The sequence below is a fragment of the Channa argus genome, chromosome 5, assembly GCF_033026475.1.
Source record: "Channa argus isolate prfri chromosome 5, Channa argus male v1.0, whole genome shotgun sequence".
Classification (NCBI taxonomy): Eukaryota; Metazoa; Chordata; class Actinopteri; order Anabantiformes; family Channidae; genus Channa; species Channa argus.
In genome coordinates, this window is record NC_090201.1 from 24,259,043 (window position 1) to 24,275,157 (window position 16,115).

Here is a 16,115-nt window from a genome sequence, read left to right on the forward strand (position 1 = left end):
TTAACTACAGACTTCTGCTGGAAGGAAACAGTATTTTAAATCATAAATGAAAATTAAATTACGGTTATAGATCTGGCCGGTGGTGACTCTTCAATGATAAATTTATTATCTCAAAAAGATGTGTGTACACACACACACACACATATATATATATATATATATATATATATATATATATATATATATATATATATATATATATATATATATATATATATATATATATATATATATATATATATATATATATATATATATATATATATATATATATATAAATAAAGGGAATTAAAGAGTTAAAGTCTTTTGTTTTTGTTTAGAGACAATTTAATCTTTTTATACTAAGCTGTAGAAGTACAATTTGTCTCAGTTATACTATTAAAGAAATAAACTAAAAAAAGATTTACATTTACTAGTGAACTCAAGTTGCTGGGTGATTGTTGCTACAGAAATGACCAGAAGGAGGTGCTTTAGTCCTGCACAAGTTTTTACACTAAAGCTTGGGGGACAAAACGGAAAGGATCAACTTACAGATGGTACCTCACAAAGCATTCATTAAAATGTGTGTAACTTTACCTGTTAAGTATCCCACCCCATGTACTGCCTGTAGTTGACCAACATTATGGTTTAGGCTAGATTTTTGTTTTATCCCACCCACTACAGCTGAGAACTCTTATGTGTAAATTGTGCCAGTACCCAACATGTACGACAGATTCCTACATACGTCAATGTAATGAACATTTCCAACATTTCCTGAACAAATAACACATTATCAATACAGTTAAACCTTTTTAGTCAATCGAAATTATTTCCAGCTCATCCACTTTATTGTAATGAGCCTACTTGTACTTCTCAATTTCTGAGCTATCTAGAATGACTCATCTACACTCCCTACTTCTTTCTGAAGTTTCCAAGCTGAACGCCTCGTCGTCCTGTCACACAGCGAAATGTGGACGGTTGGATGTCCCAGTATTTAACAGGGTTGGCAAACAGACTGATGGCTGTGTATAGGTTCTTCTTGACACTGGCCGTGATGGGACAGAAGTCGTTGATACCCACACTGTTGATTTTGTTACCATGGAGGAAAATTACCTGGACAGACAAAAAAGATTTGTTTTTGAATTAGTAATTCATCGGCTTTGTCAGCAAACTTACTATGGTTGCTGCTTTACTGCTGGTCACAAATATAGACATTGAAAGAAGGGCTGTAACAATCTGAGTTGGATTTACAAGCTGTAGATGTCATTTATGATTAAAAATTAAGTATTGTGTTTAATGGTCGATACAGTCAACTGAAATTCGTTTTCTTTGTTTGGGCGTTTGAGCCCAGTCTTCCAAACAATAGAGTTGAGCTCAGATATTTGAAAGGTGCTTAGAAGTAAACAGCTGCCCATGTGAACACAAGAAACATTGATTTATGATCTAAAAGCCTCCCTGTGGAATTGTTCGGGCACATTAAGCTGGGAGCAGACCCTGCTGCAACACTAAATCACACTTAAAGGATTTTATATTTGAGATCCTATCGGAGAAGTTGGAAGACAAGACCATGTATAAGGATGCTTGGGCTACATATTACAATTAGCCACTGTATAATTTTATACAGTGGCTGTATGTTACCTGGAGGTAGCGCAGGGAGCTGAGGCCTGGTGGGACCTTTTTCAGACGATTGTTGTCCAGGTGGATTTCACGGATGTTTGGGATGCTGATGAAACTGCCATTTTCTACAAACTTGATTTGATTAAAACCTAGTCCTAACCTGGAAAAATAATAATAAAAAAAAAAAAACAAAACAGAAATATGTGTAAATCTTTCAAAGTCAGTGTAAATAACTGTCCTCATTTTGTATTTATACAACTACTATAGATTTGCACCACATCACAAAGACACTGATTTACACATCAGAAAAACACTACTGCACAAACATACTGTCGACTTTGTAAGGTTAGATACTTTGTGAAGCAGTGTAAAGGGCATACACAATTTGCGGTAGCTGTACATTAATGTACACTAAACTAGTTGAGTGTCGATTTATTTCTTTTATTAACACATTTTAGTGTGAGATTAACCTTATGAGATTAACCTTTTAATAAAAACATCCATTAAATATGAAATTAATTGGGAAAGTTAATATATTGCTTGTTTTTAAACTAAATGTTTGCTACAGAACTTTACCAGCCAAAATTCAATATAGTGTATAAAAAATCTTAAAAATTGAGTTTTAAAGTAGAGCACAAAAACTTGACATATTGTCTTAAAAATGCCGCTTTCTAGGATTAAATGTGTTTGCTTTTCACCTCTGCAGGTTTTTGTATCTGATCAAGTCTTCTACTTCCACCTTAGTGATTTTATTGTAGTCCAGGCTCAGCTCTGTGATGGAGGATGGCAGGTCTGGGAGATACAAAACAAACCAAGCCTAACTCATTAAAAAAAGCACAGTAAGCAGATCCATTACTTCAATAACTCTACGAAAACCAACCGGTTAAAGCACCATATTAACTGATGTTAGCTGGGTTTGCACCTCATTTACATTTTTAGATCTAATCCAATAAGAATACGTTACTATAAAAAAAGAAAGAGATGAAGTGATTTATTTTTACCTTTTGGTAAAGCAGTTAGTTTGGCCTCTGCTATACCAATATAGAGTGTTGACAAGCCATTAAAAGCTCCCAGCTCCATTCCGCTGTTGGCCAGAGGATTGGCACCCAGCTCTGTTTACACAAACACAGAAAATCCGGATTTATTAATAAAGGTCTATTAGGTCTCATGATTGAGGTAAAGGGCATAATGTATACTGCATTACATTAGCATGTTTAGTTGTTATAATAGGGTTTTTATTCTGATGAAATGGTTGAGATTTAATTTTGTCTCGGAAAGCTCTTTTGGGAAAGCTGAAACCTCCCTCGCTCCTCTGTTTTTCAGTGTTTGAAACTTATAGGCATTGCGTGCAGTTACATGTTTAACTACATGTACTTAAGTTGGTAGAGTAGCCGCCCACCAACCATAGGGTCGGAGGTTTACACCATGCTCTTCCTGACCACATGTGGAAGTGTCCCTGGGCAAGACACTGAACCTCCAAAAGCCCATCCCCAGCTGTGCAGTGCCGGTCACAAGCCCAGCAGAAATTGGGGAGGGTTGCGTCAGGAAGGGAATCCAGCGTAAACACTGTGCCAAATAAACATGCGGACTAATGATCCGCTGTGGCGATCCTGAACTTACAGGATAAGCAAAGAATGACCAAAAAATAAAACGTAAAGCATCAATGCAGTAAATCAATTAATGAACTGCTGCAATTAATGGGTTGAATAAAAACCTACAGACATCTCTTTCACAAAAGACTGGAAACACCTGTCCTTCAAGAACATTTATTATTCCTAATGAGATGCAGGAGGCTGAAAGTATGTCTTACCCAGCACATGGAGTTTCCTCAAGCCTTTAAATGCATCTTTCTGGATTCTGTTGATCTTGTTTTCATGGAAGCGGAGCTCAATTATGTTGGGAGGCAGGTTTGCAGGGATCTCAGTCAAAAGGTTGTAGGAGAGGTACAGCAATCTGAGGTGTTCCATGTTTCTGAAGGCCTTAGGGTGAATCTTAGAGATCTTGTTGTTGATCAGAAACAGGCCCTGTTTTAAAAAACGAATCAAAGTAAAAGTTACTAGTTTAACAAATGGTCCTTTGCTATAGTTGAAGGGCAGCTGTCAGCTGCAGCTCCAGCTCTGCTGTGTTGCATTTAGTGACTATAACTGAGTGTCAGAAATCTGTGTTTTGAAATCCACCAACCCCAAAAAAGACAAAAGTCTTTTGTGGGGTCGTAGAAAATCATTACACCGCTATTGCATTTCCTACAGCAGGTGTTGTTGGTTTTAGGAAAAAAAGACCAAAAAGAATATTTAGTTTTGCAATCACAAAATTCTTGTCAAAACAGATCTCGTTTGACAAATGTGTCAAACATGTGTTTGACAAGAATCAGAACTAATATTTGGCTCACAGGTATTACAATTATCTATGAGCAAAATAAGTAGTTTGCACTTTGTAGTTTTACACAGAGGAATGTTACCTCATGGCTACAGGCTATGTTTGGACTACTATCTGTAAGCTCTTCCTTCTCATCCTGTAACCAATTCAAGGTGTTATTATTCTTCATCTGTTTGTCATATCTAAATAAACTGCAAACAAAATCTAAGCAATCAAAGTAATTGATTGAACTGTAGGTATGCAGTGTATGAGAAGAATAAATTGATTACTGAATAGGCCTATAGGGTACAGGCTCAGGTCCCCTAGATGTCAGAGGAACCGTGTTCCAGGGCCTCTGAAGTTACATTTTATGTATAGTTTGTGTTTTAAAAAATCACAGGTAAGACAAAAATGGCAACACAGAAATGAACAACAACCAAAAAAGATGCTAAATGGTCCATGTATAATGACCTAAAAATGCAAAATGATCTAAAACTCCCACAAGAGACGTTTGTGAGTCCCACAGAGCACAACCTCACAGAGCTAAAGTTTGTAATCTTGTTAACAAAAACTTTCTACTCAAACCTGAATTTTTGCAGCAGTAGCACACATGTTCAAGTGTTGATTCAAGTGCTTCTAGGGAGATGAATGGAAATTTTTTCCTCATCGAATACTATACTTTTTTTGTCAGATAGTTTTATCATTCTTTACCTTTCTTACATCAGTCTTGCCTGATGTTTACAAGTCTGTGTAATTTTAATAAGAAAGAGTTGTGGTATTCATTACTATGTGCAGGTTAAACCTAAACTGAGGGGTTTCTCTTACGTAAAGCTTATGGAGGCCTTTAAAGTCATCCTCCTTGATCTCTGTGATATCATTGTTTTGGAGATCTATCATTACAGTGTCTTCAGGAATCTTCCCAGGAACAGAAATCAGACCTGTTGGCGGAAACACAAACGTCTGATTAAAAACCAGATTTTGACCAAAAGTAAGAGTTCAGATAGCATCCATATGTTACATACAAAATACTAACAAACACAAGTAGATGAGTGATTGTGGAACTCTAAACTTAAATTTGCAACCCCAGTCTAAATTGATAACATGTGACCTATTCTGTGATACTTACCTCATGATTTGTAAACAAGGCTATGGGCCGTGTTGTCTGGGCACTAGTTTAGAAAAGTATGATTCAGCTAATGTATTCAACCTGCAACTGCAGCAACGACCACTAGGCCACCTATCATTGCTGCAGGTGGTAAGGTTATTTAACCACATTAAAGGCTGAAAAGTCTCTGTTTTATTCAAAAGTCCAACAGTCACCAGTCATTATACAGCAAGGGTCTCCAACACATCACTACACTTTCCAAAAAGCTCACCGAAGGGTTAATTAATCCTACATACATATGAAAACGTAGTTAAATTTGAGTGGTCATTCAGGAAACCAACTTACATGTATATCCAATCAAATTCAATTATTTAAAAATTAGTTGTCAATCAAACAGTGCACTGCTGTCAAGCTTGATGAGCCAGTGGTGATCAGTGTTGCCAATTTAGCAATTTGGCTCTACTTTTAGTGAGTATTAAGATCCCTCTAGCAACTCTTTTTCAAAAAGTGACTAGCGACAAATCTAGCTACTTTTTCTGGTGCTATTGGAGAATTCTCAACGAGCTATGGGTTCTGTCGTAGGCCCCTCCCACATCCCAAAGCACTCACAGGAGGCCCAGTCCTCATGCAGCCCTCTCAGCTGCAGTCAGAGCAGGAGATGTGGTCAGATCTGATGCTCTGATGCAGCCAGACTGCAAATGAAATAAATCGCACATGCACAAAACCGCTGCTGGTACCCATGCTAGTAAGAGAATACAATAGAAAGAAATGCATACATGAGAAATGAGAAAATGCTTCTTTTTTTTTAAATTGTGCTGTTTTAATGAAAAATGTGCATTGTGGACACCAACATTTTGTTAAGTTTCAGGTAAAAAAGCTCATCTGTTTGGGTTGAAATAAGCTATGAGAATAAATGTTACAAACAGTTCTCTGCCAGTTTCATTTACTCAAAGTAGCTTTCAGCGGAAAAAAAGGTTGGAGACCCCTGTTATACAGTGACCGGGATATATCAACTGAGAGTGTCAATGTGATGACATTGCTGGTTTCTTTGGGGAAATAGAAGATGTTACCGATGCAAAATATATAAGAGATGAAGCGACACGTTGGGATAATGGATTACAAAAATACATAGATTTAAGAAACGTGCATTGATGCATCGCAAGTTGAACTAGAAATTAGTGGTACCTGGGACAATTTTTGGGCAATAAAGAAATTACCTCACAGTGGGCGGATTTAGCTGTTAAAGGTTAACTAGAGCACGAAAATATAAATATTTGTGTTGTGAAGTCACAGGATATGAATACTGATATGCCAAATAAAAAAATAAACTTGTGGAGCAGCTTCTTCTCTCTTAGTTAGTTAGTTAACAATCTATAACTGGAAATGATCAAAACAGTCGTCAAGCGATCATTAACGTGCAGAAAAGCGATAATTTCAGCTCTGCCCTCAGTTCCACATCCATTGCAAAGTGTTAACCACAATAAGCTTGTTGGCTAATTGCTAACCGCTATGAACACGTTACCTTACATACACCTATAGTTCTAAAAAGCATTTAATACACAAGTGTTCAACCTAAGGTGCCACAGGTTCTGGTGGACAGTGAGACAGTCACACTCCCAAACCAAGTAGGTGTCACACAGAGTCCACATCAGCAGAGGACAGTGATCAGTAATAGTGACTGATTTCATGTTTATTCTTCTATTTTGTTACAGTATTTAAACTAAAGGAAACTGAAGTGTTTACTGAAGAAATGTAGATTGCATTACATTCATTTCACTTGAATGGAAAACACTTTTGCTTGTGGAGAGACTTCATATTGGTCACAAACAGAAAACGCAAATTACCAGTTATTACCAGCAAATTACTGGCCTATTTACGGGGGTAGGAATAATGTCGTGCAGGGCATACTTTGACTTAGTATAATAAAATATAAATGATTGATGAATTTAAATGTTTATTTTTAGTACATTCATTGTTATGTTATTATATTAACTAAAAATTTAAAAAAGAGCTTGATGAGAAAATACCCAACAACAAAAGATAATTGTTAGGCACAGCCCTAAATTATATGCCCTTACACCACGAAGAAGCAAATATTTGGTCTGTGGTATTGTACCAGAACATGAAATTCACAACAATTCAAAGAAGCTAACTAGGATGCTATAAATTACCTCAGAAAGTTTTATTCATGACAAAACATGATATCATCTTTATAAAAAATATGTACCCAGGATTTGAGAATTAGGCAACATACAAAATAACCCTTTTTCTTTCTTTTATATGCTGACCCAAGGCAACAATTAACCTAAAAACACAAAGGAGTATTGTTACTGTTACTGTCAATTATTGTCTTAGAGCAAAAAAATTAAACACACATCATTAGGACACATTATTGGACTGTGGACATACTCCATGATGAACATGAGCACGATTACTGATATTTATTTTGACTCAGTCCTATTAAGTATTTAGAGTTGGATTAATATATTTGTTTGTTTTTGGTATTGTTATTGATTTGTTGACTGTTTGCAGTAATTTGTAAAATATGTGTTTAGAGTATGTTCTGACCCTGATCAGAGCACTGCATCACTCTGGGTGAGCAACGGCATCCAGCTGGACAGTTTTCATCTTCATCATCATAATCATCTTTGTCCTCCTCCTCCTCCTTGTCATCATCTGTATCATCATCCTCAGATGAATCTGCCATCATGATTTCATAGTTTTTCATTAATTCCATGACATTGATTGGCTGGTAAGGTTTGGCATTGCCTAGTGCCAGTAGACAAAGCAGGAGGAAGATCCTCATGGTTTTGGTAGAAGACTACTTGGTGAATCAGCAATTTTGGAGGGCTGTAGGAGAGGACAGAGGTTGGATTAGATTATCAAGCAGTGAATTTGTTTTCTTCAACTAAAAAAGTCAATATAACACAAATGAAATGCAGAACAACAACTTTTTTGGTATTCACAAATGAAAATGTGGTTCAAATTTCACCAGCAGTAACCTGTAATGACATTTCTTAAGAATGGCTTTTGAAGGGTTGTCATCTGTAACATGTCAGCTCTGAATGATAAACCATGTTTTAAAAATAAAAATACAAGGAGGACTTTTGTAGCTATTTTTAACCACCATTAACCACGTCAATGCTGAGCAGATCTAATTTATAGCTCCACAACTGTCAGCATTAAAACAGAAACAAACTCCAAAACATTGTAGGTACAGTATTTATTTGGTCAGTCTCAGTAGTTAGGGGTTGACTGCACCCATGAATGTCTGTTTATTCCTATGCCCTAAAAGTCAAGTTGACCTCTTGATAGGGTTGCACTAAAAGCCTAAAGAATCACAAAAGAATTAACAAGATTGAAATAAATACAAAACATAGTTTTGCTGCTCAAAACTTTTAAACCTGATGCTTTTACTTTATGTGTTAGACTGATTTACCTCCTTTGGCATCTGAATTATTCCAGTGTTGTGGATTCTAGTACTAACTAGTTTTCCAGTCTGTTTTTATACAAGTTGGCTAACTGGTTAACTAGTTTGAGTTATCAATTTGACTGTTGGCAAGGACCTAAAATGCTTTAAAACATTATATTAACATCTGATATATAGTTGTTGCTAAATCAGAAATATAATAGACGTCATGATCCCAGTCGATTTCAACTTTCTACTGATGAAAATGCCAGAACTCTAAAGTGCCACTACTGTTAGCTCCCGTTGTTTGGAATTCTCTAGTCTCTATAGTCTGCCATTTTTTGCAAACTGTTTTCAGTCAGTGAAGATGGTGTCACTCCCTTAAGACTAGTATATATTAGTTACATTTACAATGGTTGCTAGGAAACATTGAAGGCACTGTCTTGGTAAACAGTGTCATTTCATCCTGTTCTCCTAGTGCTGTAGTAGATTTATTAGCACCCACCAGTCTTGGGTGTTGGATCCATATAAAACTTTGACAACCAATGTACTCACCAGTGCTTCAGTTCAATTTCATTTTTGGGGTCTGGTTAAGGACTGTATTGCTAAAACAGTACATGATGAAAGGGCATGTGAAGTTCTTTGAGCGTTCAGTTTCAGTAAGTGCAGAACGTTTTTCTACTAGTTTCCATGAAGCTCTAAAAATCCTCTGCTGGAAATATGTTCTTGCAGCCAACATAAATGTTTCTCCAGCTCTCACCTATTCACCATCTGTGGTGATTCACAGAATGATTCATGTATCTTCCTCTATTACATATTCACACAGCCAGCACAGAGGGACTTAGATTTTCTGGTTGCATGCTTCTGCCAGTCTTGATGGATTCTGAGCTCTTCAGTTGAGCATTTGGTCCACCCACAAGTATGTGTTGGTGGTGGTCGTGGATCCTGCTGCAATAGCAAATACCTTTCAGCAGAGACCTTTACTCTGCACCCAGACTGTCTCTTCCACATGTGCAGATTTATAAAAGAGGCTGTTTTCTTGGTGCTCGTTTTGCAGCTTGATGGGGTTTTCTTGCTACTCTGTTTTCCTTTCAGTTAATCAAGCATTGAAAATGCTGTAGAACAGACTTAAGTCCAGTCAGATTATTGCAGGTAAAGTATTTGTTCATAGTCTGCAAAAGCCTCAGTTCCCCAGACTGTTGTATTTTATAAACATTTAAAAGAGGGGAACTTCACACCTTCTACACCCCTCTGATGTTTTCAGGTGTCTTGTGTCCCCCAAAGTTCAAAATCTGCTACCTTTACCATGTTATAAAGCACAGTATATAAAGTACAACATATTCTCACACTGAGGGAGCTGGAACCCAAGATGATTTTCATTTTAACAACTAATACTTTAGCAGTTAGTGGCTTTAGAAAGTTACTTGTAAATAAAAATAACAATTCATTAGTAAGATCATTTTCTCTTTATACCAGTAAAAGATGTGTGCCTTTTACTTCAAGTAACCTGGGAAATTTTAAGTAATTTTAAAAAATGGCCCTTATGTGTTTGCATTTATAATTATGCCGTGGAAAACATTACATTTTTGTTAAATGAGATACTCAAACTATTCAAACGTCTAAGTGAGTAACACAAAAATGACCAAAGTATTCACTCAAAACACATCCATTAAACATTATCCTCCCCTCAGATTTTTCCCATTATGTTGTTTACTTAAATTGTTATCCAAATGAAAATTCCTGTAAATTGATATAGTGGTCTAAATTTTGCATGAAGATCTAACTCATAAAAAGCTATTTGAAATATTATTCCTCAAATAAAATTATTTATTTATTTTCACAATAAAGAACAAGATGGGATAGACAAATTAAGATTTTAAGACCCACAACCTACAGCCAAAAACTGTGGCTCCATGAAACATCACCACCATCAAGGCATTCAGTCTTATAAACTGGTCTTAACACCTCAAACGATATGCATTTTCTTTAAATTATCCATGCCAGATCAAGTTGAAAATGAATTAGTTATTAGTTTATAAATCCAGGATTTGTCTTACCTCAGCTGTCAGGTGTGTTTTGTGTCCTGGTTAAAACACCACACAGTGAGCAGAGCAGCCAGAGGGTCCAGCTGGAAGGCTGAGAGTTGGATCTTAAGTTAGTACATTCTCAGTGAACAGAGAACAGCATCACCCTCTCTCTCTAGGAAAAAAAGGCCCCCAGAACACCCCCACTAACGGAAAACCTCAGCTCTTGGGGTGAGAGGTTCAGTTTCAGTAAAGAGCTCCTGACTCTCTTCTGATCACACCATCTGTACGTCTCAGGGACTAGTTTTGAAAAAACATTGTTGGGACTTTAGTCATGTGCTTTTCATCAAAAGCTTTGAGGTGAAGCCAGGATAATTAAATTCAGACTCCAGAATGGCTAAGTCATTATATAGAATGTACTGGCTGGTCTGTCACCTCCCCTCCTTTCACGGCTGACTTACATATTAAAGATTTTACATCAACATGAATGATTCCCACACTGAGACCTGTTGGCACCAGAGTAAAGAAAGATACTGCGACTCAGTGAAACCTCATAAGTTGGAAGGTAGAGTGAAGGACGTTGGTAAGCCAACCCTGCCTGATGCCTTGTGATGCCTGAGCCCCTTTGACGGTAATCCAGACAATTAAATAGTTTGTCTGATAGTTCTTTTACTCAAAGTGTAAGCAGCAGTTCAATTATAAATTTTGAAATTAATTAGTGAATCACTGAATTCACTGTACAGAGAGAAGGCCAGCCTTCCCTTTATTTGCTGTGGTTCTTGCCCCAGGATTAAATTATATTTTAAAATCCTTCACTAATGCTGTGAGACAGACATCTATTTTATGTTTGACCTCTCTCTGTCTTATTTCAAGATGTTGACCCATGTCCATGAATTAATTTCTAAAACTAAAAGCAAGAACTGGTGTCATTTCACTAAATTTGTTGAATGACATACTGTCATACTGATTTAAGTTGGTTCATAAAAGGCAGTAAGAGAAAGTGACCCAACACTTTACAACATCAAATCAGTATTATGTATTTTGTGTTGTGCTGTGAATGATATGCATCCTTTCTTAACATGGCACCACAGGGAAGTCTTACTTAATCTTTAAGTTTGAAGCTGAAATGAGATATACCTCCCAAGAATGGAAAAGCAAACAGAAGCTTGCTCCCTCTGGGGTTCCTGTGTTATGCTATTCCTTTTTCCATTGACTGCTGGTATTTTTTGCTGAGCTGAGCTGAAACTTCATGCAGAGGCCACTTATTGAAGAGCCAGGCCATCCAAATATGCCCTGGTTTGGCAGTTAGACGAAACAAAAAGGGGGAGCGGGTCTGTGTTCTGGTTTCAATCCATCTTCTCAGAGAGGAAGTCATATTTTCCAAACCATCAGAGATCTGGTTAAATGATCATCTCATCAACAAGAAGCCTCTCATATTTAGCATACTCTTTGAAGGAAATTTTAAAACTTAAAAGATGCTAACCAGTTTGTTTTTTTTCACCAGTACTCCCAATCTTTCTCAGGATGGTGAATAGGTATGTCTCACACCTTTGTACATTTAGAAATGTAGAAAACATGTGATTATCACAAGTAGTAAGGTTGGGAACATGTCTTTTGAAAAAGCCATTGTGTTTACCACCAATGTCTTTTTAATCCTAATCATCAGAAATGTGTACACAGGGGTGTCCTGGCATCTAGAGTTCCAAAATGCTCACCATATAAGCAAAAAGTCTTTGGGTTGAGCCAGTGTGTTTTGTTGCATTGACTCTCTCCACTAATTTACTGTCATGTCACAAATGCCTTAAGTGCAAACTTTAATGTCCTTTTAGTCCTGGATTCATCCAAAGTCTAAATAGGTTAAAAGAGCTCTTGTGTAATTTCTCCCTCTGCCTAGAACCTTTTGCAACCTAATACAAAACTCCAGAAAGGGGTCAGTGCGGTTTATGGAATCTCTATGCATTAGTCATATTTAATTAATTTTACATTACTAAATTTGTTCTCTCTTTTTTTGTGTGTGTGTGTGTGTGTGTGTGTGTGTGTGTGTGTGTGTGTTGTCAGACTGTTGTAACTGAGGCTATAATATTGCCTTGATTAAAGCATAGCAAAAACAAAATAAAAATTTAATCTACTCTAAATAAAAGTTTAATTTTAATGCCAAATGTCAATAATTAAAACATCAGCACGTTTTATTTTTAACATAAAATGTGCAGTTTCTACTCTGTATAAGAAATAGACACCTCGTTTTGTTCATTATGATTTCGATTAGGTCTTTAGTTTATATGCAGTTAAAGTATTTCAACAGATAGCTAAGTAGTGACGGTATGAGCTATAATCTATCCTCACTTCTGAAGTCTCACTGAACGAAGAAGATTCTCCTTTTAAAACATGATTCTGTTTTCAATTCTTCATAACTGTGCTGAAACAATACCCTGTTAGAAGCCAAGTTTTGAGATTAAAGGATATTATTTACCCAAACATTGCAGATCTGATTACACTGATGTGAACCTGTCTGAGAGCTTTTAAGTTTTCTGTTTGCTTTAAGAAGACCTAGGCTTTGAACCACCTGCCAGATAGCATTTTTAAGGTCCTTTGTCCCACTCTGTCCAAGACGTACAAAATCAGCCTTTAACATGTTTCAAGCAAGACTGTCTGTCAGGCTTTTCTGGGGGACCTTGCTCATGAAAATGCCTTGCGCACACAAGAGATTTAATGCAGTTGCTTTAATAGTGCAAAGAGGAAAGTTGGTTTGTGGTAGTGAAAAAATTTATGGCGTAATTGTTAGAATTACAGTATTCAAACTGCAAATTTAATGTTGGAGATTATTTCCTGATGGGAGATGGTCTGTGTTCCTGATGTGCAGCGGTCAGGATGTCTCTCCTCTCTATAGTTCTCATACTTTCCAACCCATCAGACATCTGTCCTGATTCTGGATTGGTTGGAGTTCTTGTAGTGAGGAGAATTTCCTACATCTGAGCCTATAAAGCCATGAGTCACTGGGGCAACTTGCAGGGAAATGCTGCCAAGGAGTTGCCTCAGTGCAGTTTTGCTTTGCTGCCACAGGAATGCCTAGTTGCCAGGAAACATTTTAATGGAGCTGTGACCTTGCTACTCATTTTGTTACCTGTTCTTTGTGTTACCCAGCCAGCCTGCACAATGGACCAGTGTTCATTATACTCAGGGTTTATCATGACCCTCTACAGTCCATCTAATGGAGATACTTTTGAGGTGGATCAGGTGATTTTAGAATGTTAAAGAAAGGATGATCATAAATACACTGTATTGCCAAAAGTATTCGCTCATCCATCCAAATAAATGAATTCAGGTGCACAAAGCAAAGTCCATACAGACATGGATTAGTTTGGTGTGGAAGAACTTGACTGGCCTGCACAGAGTCCTGATCTCAACCCGATAGAAAACCTTTGGGATGTATTAGAGTGAAGACTGCGAGCACTGCGTATTATGTATTTCATAAACACACTCCTAGACTTCGTGGAAAGCCTTCCCAGAAGAGTTGAAGCTGTTATAGCTGCAAAGGGTGGGCCGCGTCAGAATTAACCCTATGGATTAAAAATGGGATGTCACTAAAGTTCATATGGGTCTAAAGGCAGGTGAGCGGATACTTTTGGCAATATAGTGTAGCAGTCATGAAGTGGGCAAAATTGCCTGAATATAAAATTGCAGTATTTTTAGGCTATAGCCTGGCACATATATACATCACAGTATTTTGATACCTTCTCTAAAGCATTTCACAAATGCTTAATCTAACCCTTTATTATGTACTATCACACCAGTAGTCTCTGCAACATACACCATTCATCTACAACATTACCACCTGTTGCTTTTAATATAAATGTTTTTTTATAAAAAAAAAAAAAATCTTAACTAATAAATGCCTATTCATCAATATGGGTTAATCACCTGTCAGTACATAAAGTCAATTATCAGCTCTGCCTTTACCAACTCCTATTGTTTTAAGTACCATACATATTTTACCATTATTACCATATGCAGCATGGCTGTGTGATATATAAATAGACTGTGTGAGAGTAGAAAAATGTTTGTTTTACATTGTGCTCTGTTGTTTATATCATGTGAATGTGAATCACACTCATTGGCAGTATATGGCAGCTTTGTTTCACACAGTGCAGATACAGCAGTGTAGCAACACAAACACAAGCAGAGGAAAGTGAAGGTGACACAGAACAGAGTAATACAGTAAAGAAGGACAGAGTGTAAATTTGAGGTAAACAAAAGATTTTATCTACCCTACTTACTTTCACAAAGCAAATGATCCGATGTCCATTCTAAGCTTAAGTTAAAGTAATTATGCTCACCTAGGAACAGAGAGTGCACACTTTCTTTATGCATTGGTAAATGTTCATTTTTAAAACAGCCATAGCTCTTAAGAGGGCACGGATAGCTACCAGCAACTTTTAAGGTGCTTACATTATTGTTATTCATAAACCCAGCCTCTGCACTTCTGCTGGACAACACCTGTACCTATCACCACTACCACCTACCTAAGAACCATGTTAGGTGGTATGAAGATAATGTTCAGATAATAGTCACAAAATATGCTGTACCTTTTGTGACATGCTTAATTGAAAATATGCACCTAGATTCTAAGCAGTAAAATAACTAAGTACATTTTGGTGTATAATTAATGTCTATAATAAGAAATAAGAAAATTGTATTTATAGAAAATATGCGCTCTCATGATATTTGCTGGTATTGAGTTATAAAATTTTGTATATCAGGATCGGTCAAGATTCTCATTCATCCAGCTTTGCATATCAGAAGACTGAATCATGTCGACTGGACTCGTTTCTTTTTGGTTATCCAAGCAGCTTTTTCAGTTTGAGTAAAGTGGCTAAGGAACCCAGTTATATCCTCCAGATTAGGCTTTGTTCCACCCTGGCCTGAATAAGCTCATTAAAGTTGTAGGGTGGAGTCATCGACATGTATCGATTACCACCCTAACTCCCTAAACCCCCTTAGATGGGGGTCGTTAGATATGGCCCTCTTGGTGGATCAACAGTATGAAGTGGTCTTTGTGGGGTATTTGTTTTATTTAAGTGAAATGTAGATAATCTGCTTAATACTATCACTTGTATAAAAGATTGAAAGTAATACACTTTTACTTTCGTATTATTTGTGTACTTCTACCACCTTTGCACATAATGTTTCACAGTTTCATGCATATTGGGTCGTGCAGCTGCAGACTGCTCAGAGTGGCTAAGCTGACCCTTGTCCTCCATGATATCATTACCACCGGTGTTAACGTTTCAGCTGATCAGTCTGATATATGTCTGCTTCAAATCATCCTTGTTTATATTAATCAGTGGTTCCAAACAACTTACATTTTAGAAAAATACTATTTATTCAAAATGGGAAATTGTTAACAGTTTTTAAATGAAAATCAGTGTTGGCTTAGACCTACACTGATTCTGATCAGAACTGAAACTAACAGTATGCGGTGTGTTATAGCAGCGAGTCTTAAATCTATTTGTATATTTAAACCTTTTGGTTTAGTTCATGCCTATAGGTCAATAAATTTAGGATGTTTGTTTTACCTAAAATCCAGTGGTTTCCAGGGGTTTTGAATTGTGATGCTACAAAATGAATT

General features: G+C 36.8%; 2 protein-coding genes across 3 annotated transcripts in view; one reads left to right on the forward strand and one right to left on the reverse strand.

Annotated features, from left to right (window-relative positions):
* Window positions 1–16,115, forward strand: part of cenpp (centromere protein P) — a 75,685-nt gene that overhangs the window by 36,741 nt on the left and 22,829 nt on the right. The window lies entirely within an intron of this gene.
* aspn (asporin (LRR class 1)) lies at window positions 305–10,744 on the reverse strand. Its single transcript, XM_067505839.1, has 8 exons — window positions 10,523–10,744; window positions 7,625–7,906; window positions 4,777–4,889; window positions 3,407–3,620; window positions 2,598–2,708; window positions 2,295–2,388; window positions 1,618–1,756; window positions 305–1,092 (listed from the first exon to the last, which is right to left on the reverse strand). Exons 2-8 carry the CDS (start codon window positions 7,860–7,862, stop codon window positions 892–894), a joined length of 1,110 nt encoding a protein of 369 aa, XP_067361940.1. The 5' UTR covers window positions 7,863–7,906; window positions 10,523–10,744; the 3' UTR covers window positions 305–891.